This window comes from Oncorhynchus keta, chromosome 24, assembly GCF_023373465.1.
Source record: "Oncorhynchus keta strain PuntledgeMale-10-30-2019 chromosome 24, Oket_V2, whole genome shotgun sequence".
NCBI classification, from domain to species: domain Eukaryota; kingdom Metazoa; phylum Chordata; class Actinopteri; order Salmoniformes; family Salmonidae; genus Oncorhynchus; species Oncorhynchus keta.
The window spans coordinates 28,445,062-28,458,291 of record NC_068444.1 but is presented as its reverse complement, the minus strand read 5'-3'; the positions used below and the strand labels follow the sequence as shown (position 1 = coordinate 28,458,291).

At 42.5% G+C, this 13,230-nt stretch overlaps 1 protein-coding gene across 2 annotated transcripts; it reads left to right on the top strand.

Moving 5' to 3' along the window:
* Positions 1-3,266: 3,266 nt before the first annotated feature.
* LOC118402920 (uncharacterized protein C16orf52 homolog B) lies at positions 3,267-13,117 on the top strand. Of its 2 annotated transcripts, none has more exons than XM_035801289.2 (3): positions 3,267-4,136; positions 11,049-11,261; positions 12,270-13,117. In XM_035801289.2, the coding sequence occupies exons 1-3, from the start codon at positions 4,022-4,024 to the stop codon at positions 12,452-12,454; spliced, it is 513 nt and encodes a 170-aa protein (XP_035657182.2). In that variant the 5' UTR covers positions 3,267-4,021; the 3' UTR covers positions 12,455-13,117. The 2 variants fall into 2 exon arrangements, with proteins under 2 accessions (XP_035657182.2, XP_035657183.2); XM_035801290.2 differs by having other exon boundaries at positions 3,268-4,127.
* Positions 13,118-13,230: the final 113 nt, after the last annotated feature.

Here is a 13,230-nt window from a genome sequence, read left to right as displayed (position 1 = left end):
ACACCCCCGGACAGAGCCAAACAGGCAGGATATAACCGCACCTTCTTGAAGCACAGCCCCCACCCCACTAGAGGGAAATCTTCAACCACCAACTTACCATCCTGAGACCATCCTGAGACCATCCCGAGTATAGCCCACAAAGATCTCTGCCACGGCACAACCCAAGAGGGGGCGCCAACCCAGACAGGAAGATCAAATCAGTGACTCAAACCACTCAATGGACGCACATGGAAGAGCACCAGTAAGCCAGTTACTTAGCCCCTGTAATAGGTTTAGAGGCAGAGAATCCCAGTGGAGAGAGGGGAAGCGGCCAGGCAGAGACAGCAAGGGCGGTTCGTCGCTCCAGTCCCTTTCTGGTCACCTTCACACTCCTGAGCCAGACTACACAACAACAAAGACTTAATGGTCAAGAACGAGTTTGCGTCTCTCACATGGATAGGCAGTCCATTTCATAAAAATGAAGCTCTATAGGAGAAAGCCCTGCCTCCAGCTATTTGCTTAGAAATTCTAGGAACGTGCGTCTTGTGAACGTAGTGTACATGTAGGTATGTATGGCAGGATCAAATCGGAAAGATAGGTAGGAGCAAGCCCATGTAATGCTTTATAGGCTAGCAGTAAAACCTTGAAATCAGCACCAGCCTGCAAAGGAATCCAGAGTAGAGAGGCTACCACTGGAGTAATATGATCGATTTTTTTTGTTCTAGTCAAGATTCTAGCAGCCGTGTTTAGCACTAACTGAAGTGAATTACCAGTTGACAGTTGACAGTAGGGTTTCCTCCCAAAAATACCATAATGATGCAAATCTTCATGGTATGACACCAGATCCTATTAGTACAGTCTCTGAGGATTCAAAATGTCCCTCTTTATTGGAGACAACTTATATAGAATTAACAATATGCTAGCAACACGAATGAAGACAGTTGGTGGGGAAAGAGAGAGAGAGAGAGAGAGAGAGAGAGAGAGAGAGAGAGAGAGAGAGAGAGAGAGAGAGAGAGGAAGCATGCCTAAGATCACACAGTACACCAGGTAAGACATCCAGTTCCTAGCCCCTAGGCACATAGGTTATTGCAGCATAAATATTGGGGACTGAGACAGTTGGACTGGGCCAATGTGAAAATGTTCTCTTCAAAACATGTTTAAATCGTGTTCTGTTAAGAGTTGACAGCAGTTATCTGCCGCAATTGTTGCACCCCCTATTACTAGCCTGTTCAACCTCTCCTTCATATCGTCTGAGATCCCCAAAGATTGGAAAGCTGCCGCAGTCATCACCCTCTTCAAAGGGGGAGACACTCTAGACCCAAACTGTTACAGACCTATATCTATTCTACCCTGCCTTTCTAAAGTCTTCGAAAGCCAAGTTAACAAACCGATCACCGACCATTTCGAATCCCACCGTACTTTCTCCACTATGCAATCTGGTTTCAGAGCTTTCAGAGTCATGGGTGCACCTCAGACACGCTCAAGGTCCTAAACGATATCATAACCGCCATCGATAAAATACATTACTGTGCAGCTGTATTCATTCACCTGGCCAAGGCTTTCGACTCTGTCAATCACCACATTCTTATCGGCAGACTCAACAGCCTTGGTTTCTCAAATGACTGCCTCGCCTGGTTCACCGACTACTTCTCAGACAGAGTTCAGTGTGTCAAATCGGAGGGCCTGTTGTCCGGACCTTTGGCAGTCTCTATGGGGGTGCCACAGCGTTCAATTCTCGGGCCGACTCTTTTCTCTGTCTACATCAATGATGTTGCTCTTGCTGCTGGTGATTTTCTGATCCACTTCTACGCAGACGACACCATTCTGTATACGTCCGGCCCTTCTTTGGACACTGTGTTAACTAACCTCCAAACGAGCTTCACTGCCATACAACTCTCCTTCCGTGGCCTCCAACTGCTCTTAAATGCAAATTAAACTAAATGCATCCTCTTCAACCGATCGCTGCCCGCACCTGCTCACCCATCCAGCATCACTACTCTGGACGGTTCTGACTTAGAGTATGTGGACAATTACAAATACCTAGGTGTCTGGTTAGACTGTAAACTCTCCTTCCAGACTCACATTTAGCATCTCCAATTCAAAATTAAATCTAGAACTGGCTTCCTATTTCGCAACAAAGCATCCTTGACTCATGCTGCCAAACATACCCTCATAAAACTGACAACACACCAATCCTTTACTTCGGCGATGTCCTTTTCAAAATAGCCTCCAACACTCTACTCAGCAAATTGGATGCAGTCTATCACAGTGCCATCCGTTTTGTCACCAAAGCCCCATATGCTACCCACCATTGCGACCTGTACGCTCTCGTTGGTTGGCCCTCGCTTCATATTTGTCGCCAAACCTACTGGCTCCAGGTTATCTATAAGTCTTTGCAAGGTAAAGCCCCACCTTATCTCAGCTCACTGGTCACCGTAGCAACACCCACCCGTAGCACGCGCTCTAGCAGGTATATTTCACTGGTCAACCCCAAAGCTTATTTCTCTTCGGCCACCTTCCTTCCAGTTCTCTGCTGCCAATGACTGGAACGAATTGCAAAAGTCACTGAAGCTCGAAACTCATGTCTCCCTCTCTAACTTTAAGCATCAGCTGTCAGAGCAGCTCACAGATCATTGCACCTGTACATAGCACATCTGTAAATAGCCCATCCAACTACCTCATCCCCATATTGTTTTTTTGCTCCTTTGCACCCCAGTATCTCTACTTGCGCATTCATCTTCTGCACATCTATCACTCCAGTGTTTAGTTTCTAAATTATAATTACTTCGCCACTACGGTCTATTTATTGCCTTACCTCCCTAATCTTACCTCATTTGCACACACTGTATATCGATTTTTTTTCTATTGTGTTATTGACTGTACGCTTTTTTATTCCATGTGTAACTATGTGTTGTTGTTTGTGTCGCACTGCTTTGCTTTATCTTGGCCAGGGCGCAGTTGTAAATGAGAACTTGTTCTCAACTGGTCTACCTGGTTAAATAAAGGTGAAATAAAAAATAAATAGTTTAAAACGATTAAAAATTCCAGCAACAGTGATGTTATTGTTGTGTCATTATAGTAAAAAATATAGACAGAAAATAGATATTTGTTCATTTATTTCGTTAATATATTGTTCGTTTTTAAAAATGTATAAATACATGTTTAAGTCACTTTAAACTATACATCAGAAAAACATCTTGTAACAGTCGTGTTACATTTTTTCAGGGGGACTTTTATTTAGACATTTTGCCGAATGATCACGTGACCTTAATGTCGCTTGTTTCACATTGCCAGAGAACAGCGAGTTTTGTTACCGCTGATTCCATTGAGCTGATTTCCCCTTCACTACATTGCTAGGCTACATTATAACCTCGAATGGATACATCTGACGGGCATTACAGGCTACATTATAACCTCGAATGGATACATCTGACGGGCATTGCAGGAGGGACAAATAACGGTATTTCTATTGAAGGGAGTATTGGCAGATTATGAAATCTGACCATTGCATACAATATATGTATTTGATGGAATTTCCATTTGTTTGCAATGAAGACATCTCAGATGGAGAAGATAAACGGACACATGAAAGAAGCGGTATGATATGCACTCTTGCAAGCATCTCTTAAATAACATAATTTCGGCGAAAATGGTCGCAGAACTTTTGAGTTTTCCTTTAACTCATCTTTCAAATATATTTTCCTGACACCATAAGCTACCCTGTTGCGATACTGAGCTATGGTAATGGGTGAAACAGTGGGCGTTCATAACCAGCGCCATAGTCGATAGTTATAAGGCAATGAAAGGAAACGGCTTTGCATAAATCCTACACCAGGACTGCTGCGTGAAGATGAGAGGCTTGCCCTTCTACCAAGAGGACGATGACAATACATCCACTGGGCATGACCAAAACATTGATATGGGACCTTGAAATCCATGCCTGAATCTCGTTTGTCCTATCTGCCCTTGGAGGGGGCGAGATAGAGGAGACTTTCCTCTTTGACTCAATTATAAAGGAGAAGAGAGCGTTCGCATCTGAGAAATGGATAAACTCACCGTCATATCAGGATGCCTCTTTCTAGCAGCTGATATCTTTGCTATCGCCAGTATTGCCAATCCGGACTGGATCAACACAGGAGATGCAGCTGGTAAGTTAGGTGAGCTCATTTAACTTAATTGACTATTTACTTGACAGCCGTGCACACACCATCTGTCTACCGTTGGTGTCTAGGCTGCTACAGCTGACTGTCAATAATGTGCATTGACACACTATTCTTCTAGAAATTCACTTCACATTGGCCAAACTTTTTGAATCACACTTTTTTCCAAATATAACACTTTGGCATTCTGGTGTCCTTCCTCTTGACAGGTCAAAGGAGCTCCAGAATGTACCAAGGCCTCATCTAAGACCTTCTAAATGTTGTGTTACACCTATAGCCTTCCCGCTCTCTTTCTCCCTACATCCACATCATCACTCTCCAAAATACAGCTGCTGATAAATGATCTGCCCTCTACTTTTCCGCCCCACCATGCTCCTATACCCCATGTCCCTTCAAGGCATATACGCCTTCCTGTACCAGCTACTGACCTCCGTTGACAAATAGTGTGTCAGACTGAGCGATGTGAAGTGAGTGCCACTTATCCAGCTATGCCCTTGGAGGTCTGTTCAGCTCTCCACTCACTCTCTGTCTGTTATATGCATCTGACACAGACCGACTGAGGCATTGGCATTTCATCTACAGTCACCAGTCTGAGGGCATGGTAAAGTGAAGTGCAGCAGCAAAGGTAGGCTACGGATTTTTTGTTGTTGTTGCTACAGCTACAAAACAGGCTACTTGGAATGAGCTGGTGACCTTTAGCTACAGCTGTAGTCAGCAGATTGTAGTTCTGTGCTGTGGCCTACTGCATAAACGATGGGGTGACATTTTCCCCTGGTTGGTGTGAGGTAGGAACCAGGACAGAGATGTAACTTATTGAGTCCTGTGTTTAGATTTTAAACGGTATCATTTGTGATCATACTTTTTAATGTTTTGATACATCATGTACACCGGGACAAAGAATTAAAACATAGGAAGGACCAAACTAGAGATAATATCCCACTTCCCTCCCACAAGACCACCAACATCACATCATGAATCTGAGGTTTTAAAACATGGTTATAACAATGTTATAACTGTCATATGTGCCCAGCACATTGAGAATTTATGCAAACCTGAAAATGTACAATTTATAGCCTACATTACACTGTTACAACAGTCCATTAGCATTCAGGTAGAACACACAATGCACAGAAGGAACAGAAACATGCTTGACTTCCCTTGTGAGACTTCCTCCTTTCATCCCACACAACAGAGAAGGTATGAAATCAAGCAGGGTTAAAAGCCTTTTGTTCCAGCCTAATTTGCCTGCTAGTAATTACCAGGTGGAGAGAAGCATTGTTTGTAAATGGAGATGTGTGGAGTCTTTCCTGATGAGGTCCGCTGGGAGGTAGAATTCTTTCAGATGAAGCACTCACAACTCAATTATCAAGGAAATTGCCTTGACTGGAAGGCCCTGTTTGTATATCTGAGGTCCAAACATATTGTTTTGTTCATGTGAAATGGGTAAATGCATAGACCTAGTTGTTCCTGCCAATTAAGTTAATTTGCCAGTCTAGCATTTTGGCAGCACCCAGATGTTGATGCTCATTGCTCACAGATAAGAAGATGTTGACAATGACATCATCAGATTGGAAAATGTTATTATAAATCCAAAAGTCTCTCTTTCATCCCCTGAACTTTATCATGGAAAGTCAGCATCATGGTTTATTTGTTGACAGCAAACCTCTGTCCTCTCTAAGTAGTTATCCAGGAGGTGAATCTTTGAACAAGTTTATAGAGGTGTGTGAGTTATACTAACGTGCCTCCTGGTTGTTACGCAGGTATTCTGTAGTGAAGTCTGTAGCAGCAGGGGACTGACTGGGGCTGCATGGGGAAGTGTTTACTAACTACAGACATTGGCCCACAATCACACACAGTCACACACACCTCCCTGTGTCTCAAAGCCCTGGCTATCAGACAAGCCGGATGTGTTACGCATCTAAAACAGTCCCAAGAATTAGAAATGGCCTCCAAGAGTGCTAAGGAACAAAAAGTAGCATTTAGATCATTGACAAGCTATGGAATGGGTGTGTAAGCTTGCTAATGAGAGGGAAATATTGTGTCATGACAGGATATAGTTAGAATAATAGTAGAGAGAATGATTTATTTAAGCTTTTATTTCTTTCAGCACATTCCCAGTGGGTCAGAAGTTTACATGCACTCAATTAGTATTTGGTAACATTGCCTTTAAATTGTTTAACTTGGGTCAAATGTTTCGGATAGCCTTCCACAAGCTTCCCACAATAATTTTGTCCCATTCCTCCTGACAGAGCTGGTGTAACTGAGTCAGGTTTGTATGCTTCCTTGCTCGCACATGCTTTTTCAGTTCTGCCCACACATTTTCTATAGGATTGAGGTCAGGGCTTTGTGATGGCCGCTCCAATATCTTGACTTTGTTGTCCTTTAGCCATTTTCCCACAACTTTGGAAGTATGCTTGGGGTCATTGGCCATTTGGAAGACCCACTTGCGACTAAGCATTAACTTCCTAACTGATGTCTTGAGCTGTTGCTCCAATATATCCACATAATTTTCCTTGCTCATGAAGCCATCTGTTTTGTGAAGTGCACCAGTCCCTCCTGCAGCAAAGCACCCCCACAACATGATGCTGCCACCCCCATACTTCACGATTTGGATGATGTTCTTCAGCTTGCAAGCCTCCCATATCGATGGTCATTATGGCCAAACAGTTCTATTTTTATTATATTTTTTTATCAGACCAGAGGACATTTCTACAAAAAGTACGATCTTTGTCCTCACGTGCAGTTGCAAACCATAGTCTGGCTTTTTTATGGTGGTTTTGGAGCAGTGGCCGCTTCATATCCTTGCTGAGCGGCCTTTTAGGTTATGTTAGGTTACGATATAGGACTCGTTTTACTGTGGATATATATACTTTTGTACCTGTTTCCTCCAGCATCTTCACAAGGTCCTTTGCTGTTGTTCTGGGATTGATTTGAACTTTTCGCACCAAAGTACATTCATATCTAGGATACAGAACGCGTCACCTTCTTGAGCGGTATGATGGCTGCATGGGCTCATTGTGTTTATACTTGCGTACTATTGTTTGTACAGATGAACGTGGTACCTTCAGGCGTTTGGAAATTGCTCCCAAGGATGAACCAGACTTGTGGAGGTCTACAATTTATTTTCTGAGGTCTTGGCTGATTTCTTTTGATTTTCCCATGATGTCAAGCAGAGAGGCACTGCGTTTGAAGGTAGGCCTTGAAATACATCCACAGGTACACCTCCAATTGACTCAAATTATGTCCATTTAGAAGCTTCTAAAGCCATGACATAATTTTCTGGAATTTTCCAAGCTGTTTAAACGCACAGTAAAACTTATGACCCACTAGAAATGTGGTACAGTGAATTATAAGTTAAATAATCTGTCTGTAAACAATTGTTGGAAAAATTACAATTGTTGAAACAATTGTTGGAAAAATTAACCGACTTGCCAACACTATAGATTGTTAACAACAAATTTGTGGAATGGTTTAAAAATGAGTTTGAATGACTCCAACCTAAGCGTATGTAAACTTCAAACTTCAACTGTATCTAAACTAATGAAAGGGTTTATCTTCAAAACAAATCAGCTAAAGTAAAAAAACACCATTGATGGGAGGTTTTCCACTCAGATCTCTGTCCGGTACTATAACACGATCTGTATCAGGGCTGTTCATATATTATTCATCTTCCATTCATTTGTGATTCTGGTCATTGGGAAGCAAACTGGACCACTATAATGAGTGAGGAAACATGACACATTAGTTTAGTTTAGTAATGATTTATTATATTCATTAGGATGCTATGTCAATAGCCATGGCATAACAGCTATAGTCAACGTTACATACATTTACACTAGGCCTGCATGTGTGTCTTGACATCACAGGCGGCTGGTGGCACCTTAATTGGGGAGGATTTTCTTATAGTAATGGCTGGAACTGAATAAATGGAATATAGAATACATCAAACAGATGGTTTCTATGTGTTTGATAACATTCCATTCAAGCCATTATTATGAGCCGTCCTCCCCTCAGGAGCGTCCTGTACTTTACATACTGAACACCGAATGGCAAATCACTAAATTGCTATTACTAAGCCTCAGTGCTGGCATCTAAGGACAAAGTTCCAATCTTTGGCAGCATACTCGCATTCAGGGCAGTATACTATGTCCTTAAACCTTTGAGGGATGCTCATCATATAAGTCCATACTCATTCTCTCCCTCCCCTCCCCTCCCCTCTTTAGTGATGTACAGTATGTTCTTGTTTCAGAGCCATAATGGGGTATTTGTAAGTCTCAGCAGGACTGGACCGATCTGTCCAATTACTAAATTCATCTCCATCCATCTCTCTAATCCAATAGATAAAAAATGGTTGTGCCAAGGCCACTGTTAGTTCTTCTCTCCTCTAGACGCTCTTTCTCCATCCTCTGTTCTTCTCTCCACTCTGCCAAAGCCTCTGTTCCTCTCTCCGCTTCGTCCCGAGCCACTGGAAATGACAAGGTGCTGGCAAACTGCTCGCCTCATGAGAAACAATGATTTAATTTTACATTTCTCTCTTAAAAATCTATACTGGTAAATTGTCATTAATAGCTGACGAGGGGGTTGAGTGTTGCTGAGTTGACATACAGTGGCAAGTCAAAGTGTGTGAACCATTTGGAATTACCTGGATTTCTGCATAAATTGGTCATAAAATTTGATCTGATCTTCTTTAAGTCACAACAATAGATAAACACAGTTTGTTTAAACTAATAACACACAATCAATCATACGTTTTCATGTCTATATAGAACACACCGTGTAAACATTCACAGTGTAGGGTGGAAAAGTATGTGAACCCTTGGATTTAATAACTGGTTGACCCTCCTTTGGCAGCAACAAACTCAACCAAACATTTTCTGTAGTTCCGGATCAGACCTGTACAACAATCAGGAGGAATTTTGGACCGTTCATCTTTACAAAACTGTTTCAGTTCAGCAATATTCTTAGGATGTCTGGTGTGTACCGCTCACAAGGTCATGCCACAGCATTTTAAATCGGATTGAGGTCAGGACTCTGACTGGACCACTCCAGGAGGCGTATTTTCTTCTGTTGATGCCATTCTGTTGTCGATTTTACTTGTACTTACTGTGTTTTGGGTCGTTGTCCTGTTGCATCACCTAACTTCTGTTGAGCTTCAATTGGCGGACAGATAGCCTAACATTCTCCTGCAAAATGTCTTGATAAATTTAATTAATTTTCCCGTCGATGATAGCAAGCTGTCCAGGCCCTGAGGCAGCAAAACAGCCCCAAAACATGATGCTCCCTCCACCATACTTTACAGTTGGGATGAGGTTTTGATGTTAGTGTGCTGTGCCTTTTTCCCCCACCAATAGTGTTGTGTGCTCCTTCCAAACGACTCCACAGAATGTCCACAGAATATTTTGCCAGAAGCGCTGTGGAACATCCAGGTGCTCTTTTGCGAACTTCAGACGTGCAGCAAAAAAAATTCTGGACAGCAGTGGCTTCTTCTGTGGTGTCCTCCCATGAACACCATTCTGGTTTAGTGTTTTAGGTATCGTAGTCTCGTCAACAGAGATGCTAGCATGTTCCATAGATTTCTGTAAGTCTTTAGCTGACACTAGGATTCTTCTTAACCTCATTGAGCATTATGCGCTATGCTCTTGCAATCTTCTTTGCAGGACGGCTACTCCTAGGGAGAGTAGCAACAGTGGACTGATGAACATCCAGGCTTTTAGAGATACTTTTGTAACCCTTTCCAGCTTTATGCAGGCCAACAATTCTAATCTTAGGTCTTCTGAGATCTCTTTTGTTTGAGGCATGGTTCACATCAGGCAATGCATCTAGTGTATATCAAACTCAAATTTTGTGAGTGTTTTTTATAGGGCAGGGCAGCTCTAACCAACATCTCTAATCTCATCTCATTGATTGGACTCAAGGTTAGCTGACTCCTGATTCCAATTAGCTTTTGGAGAAGTCATTAGCCTAGGGGTTCACATACTTCTCAAACCTACACTGTGAAGGTTTAAATTATGTATTCAATATAGACAAGAAAAATACAATAATATGTGTGTTATTAGTTTAAGCACACTGTGTTTGTCTATTGTTGTGACTAAGATGAAGATCAGATCAAATTTTATGACCAATTTATTCAGAAATCCAGGTAATTCCGAAGGGTTCACATACTTTTTCTTGCCACTGTATTCTGAGTTGAGTCAGGGAAAGACAGGAAGGGTGGAGTTCGTATACGATCTTGTTGTTGTCGAAAGCGTTATGTCTTCAGCAGGCCTAACTAACTGACATAATTGGACCCACCAGGCTGTGGGGCAGGAGAGCAGAGGCTCTTAGGCAGTGAGTTCCTTTCTGATGTAAGGCCTCTCTTCCCTCTCTCTCCATTATCTTATCTCTCTCTGTGGTGTCAGGGGCTCTGGTCCTGAGCCATCTGAGTCTTACGCCATTGATTGATTCCTCAGGGACCCCTGGCATTGGTTCAGGGCCTAGGAGTCCCACTCTTCAGCCTTGTTATTATACCAACCCTCCTTGAGCTCTACTTTGTGTGGTCACAGGGGACTGGAAGTGGAAACCGGTGTCACCAGGGAGGTCATTAGTCCAGTCGTGATGTAATGCCGTCATGCCTCATACAGATCTTAGCTTATCTAATAGTGACACCATCACAAGTTGAGGGATATTTCATAACTGATTCAATCTGCTGCTCTGGGTTATGCTTCTTCTAATAAAACAATGTGTACATCTTGTGGTGGGACAGCACAGTTGACCAGTGAGAGTATGCTATGTGTGTGATGAAAGATACTATCCCTCTGTGTGTCTATGTGATTAAGCACTCTCTCTGTAGGTGCTCTGACAGCGGGACTGCTGGTCGTGTGTGATCTAACCCGGACTGATCTCTGTCTCTCTCTCCCTCTCTCTCCCTAGGTTCCCTGACGGTAGGCCTGGTGCGGCAGTGCCAGACCATCCACGGTCGTGACCGGACCTGTATCCCCCCGCGGCTGCCCCCAGAGTGGGTCACCACCCTCTTCTTCATCATCCTGGGCATCATCTCCCTCACGGTGACCTGCGGCCTGCTAGTGTTATCACACTGGTACCGTGAAGCCACTCGTTACGCCCGCTGGATTGCCTTCACTGGGAGTATGTTTCATTTGGACTTATTTAACGGTTATTCAACCAGGCTGGTCAATGGAGAACCAGTTCTTGTTTACAGTGACGGCAAAGAGACAAAAACCACAATAGGATAAATACAGAAACTAGCCAACAACCCTTTCATTCATGAGTGGGGCCAGACATAACCCCCCATTATCCCCTATGTGGGCTCTGGTTAAAGTAGTACAGACTAGGGAATAGGCCAGGGTCATTTGAGGCATAGCCATTAGTTGGCCTACAGCTTCAAAGCACCTTAAGATTCTTGTTATATCACTAATGGATGTTAGCGAATGGATTTGAGATTAATGTCACTTGGGTTTCATTTTAGGAAAAGCTTTTGTGTGGTAACTGTGTCTGTGCTGAGTGGCTCCTTGAACACGTAGGCTACAGTAAATGGGTCTGTTGCTATTTTAAGAGGGAAAGAGACCATGGGGCTGCTATTAGAAGACCTAAAGTCAGTAGGAGGGATTTTAGTGGTCCAAGGGATATGACGGAATAACATTCTTTGTTATTATTATACTCCGATAGGTTATTTTAGCTGAATCATTATTGGGCAAAAATGACCTTGAGGTATAATAATAAACTAATGACAATGTAATATGACAATGTAAATTGTTGAGCGCTCATGTGTAAAGATATATATTGTTAAATATCTATGGTCTATTTTGATATTATGGTCTATTTTGATATCAGAGGGGTGAGTAATGTCTGAATTAGTTTATTCTGGGAGTTATTGATCATAATGACTAGACATAACTGTGTGGTTTTAGGTATTCAGACTATTCACACTACATGATAACATGACATACAGTATGTCACTTAGATCAGGCTACAAAGCCGATGAAAACGCAATATAGAATTTAGCCTGACATTGTGTACACTGTTGCTGCCTATTTTTTCAATGTTGTAAGAGATATTGCTCCCTAAATTGTATGCACTGTGAATAGTGTTTTTAAGACGACTGTGTTTCTAAAATGTTTTCTCTCTCCTCCACAGTGATCCTGTTTTGTATGGCGGCTCTTATATTTCCTATAGGATTTTACATCGATGAGGTTGGGGGACAGCCTTATAAACTACCCAACAACACAGTGGTGGGGTCCTCATATGTACTCTTTGTTCTATCTATATTTTTCACTATAGTGGGACTACTGTTTGCAGGAAAGGTCTGCTTGCCTGGGTGACATATTGGACACTTAAGTGTCACGCTTGCGTCGCCTCATTAGCTAGCTTTTGAGGTGGCACCATCGGCTAAGACGCTTAAGGAGGGCGGCTACGTGTGTTTTGTAAGGCAGAGGTCCTGAGTTCACGCCAGGTATGGGCCAAATCGTGAGGAAGTGGTACTGGCTAAGCAAGCAGCGTGACAGCATGATGTTTGAAAATGGATGCCTGGAAGGGAAAAATAGGAACTGTGAGAAACACACTTTCTCTGTGTTTGTGGAACTCTCTGATGCACCTTTGGATGACAGGTCTCTACAGCCCCTAGCCCTGGTCCCAAAAGCAGGTAGTAGGCACTAGCCTGTCTGTGGTCATAGATATGGGAGGAATGGACACCTATCCAGTCCCTTCACAGATCAGTGAACACAGAGGTTTTGTTCCACGAATAGAGTGCCTTTTCGGGTAGTGTAACTTTTTATTTCACCTGATTTTAACATTTTGTCATAAAAAGCACGTTTTAACGTCATAAGAAATATGTTTCTCCAACTCCTTTTGAAAAAAAAATCTTTAAAAAGGAATCATTTCACCATATTTAAACGAGAGTTCAGTTGACGTAACAGGGTTGACCTTAAACCTGAGCGACATGAATCACTAATCAAATGAAATAAATAATACATCTTCAGAAATCACTTTGTCAAAGCAACAAATGTTATTAGGGCTTTACATTGGTTATGAACACTTGGGGAAAGTTGGGGATGTTAAGTGGGTTAAAATCTTTAAGCCGGACAAAAATGACACAGGA

What these genes read in the sequence shown, in the direction of transcription:
- LOC118402920 (XM_035801289.2), top strand. Translation starts at nt 4,022, where the DNA reads ATGGATAAACTCACCGTCATATCAGGATGCCTCTTTCTAGCAGCTGAT. An exon ending in AGATGCAGCTGGTAAGTTAG is followed by an intron (nt 4,137 to 11,048) that starts GTGAGCTCATTT and finishes CTCTCTCCCTAG; the next exon opens with GTTCCCTGACGGTAGGCCTG. An exon ending in CTGGATTGCCTTCACTGGGA is followed by an intron (nt 11,262 to 12,269) that starts GTATGTTTCATT and finishes TCTCCTCCACAG; the next exon opens with TGATCCTGTTTTGTATGGCG.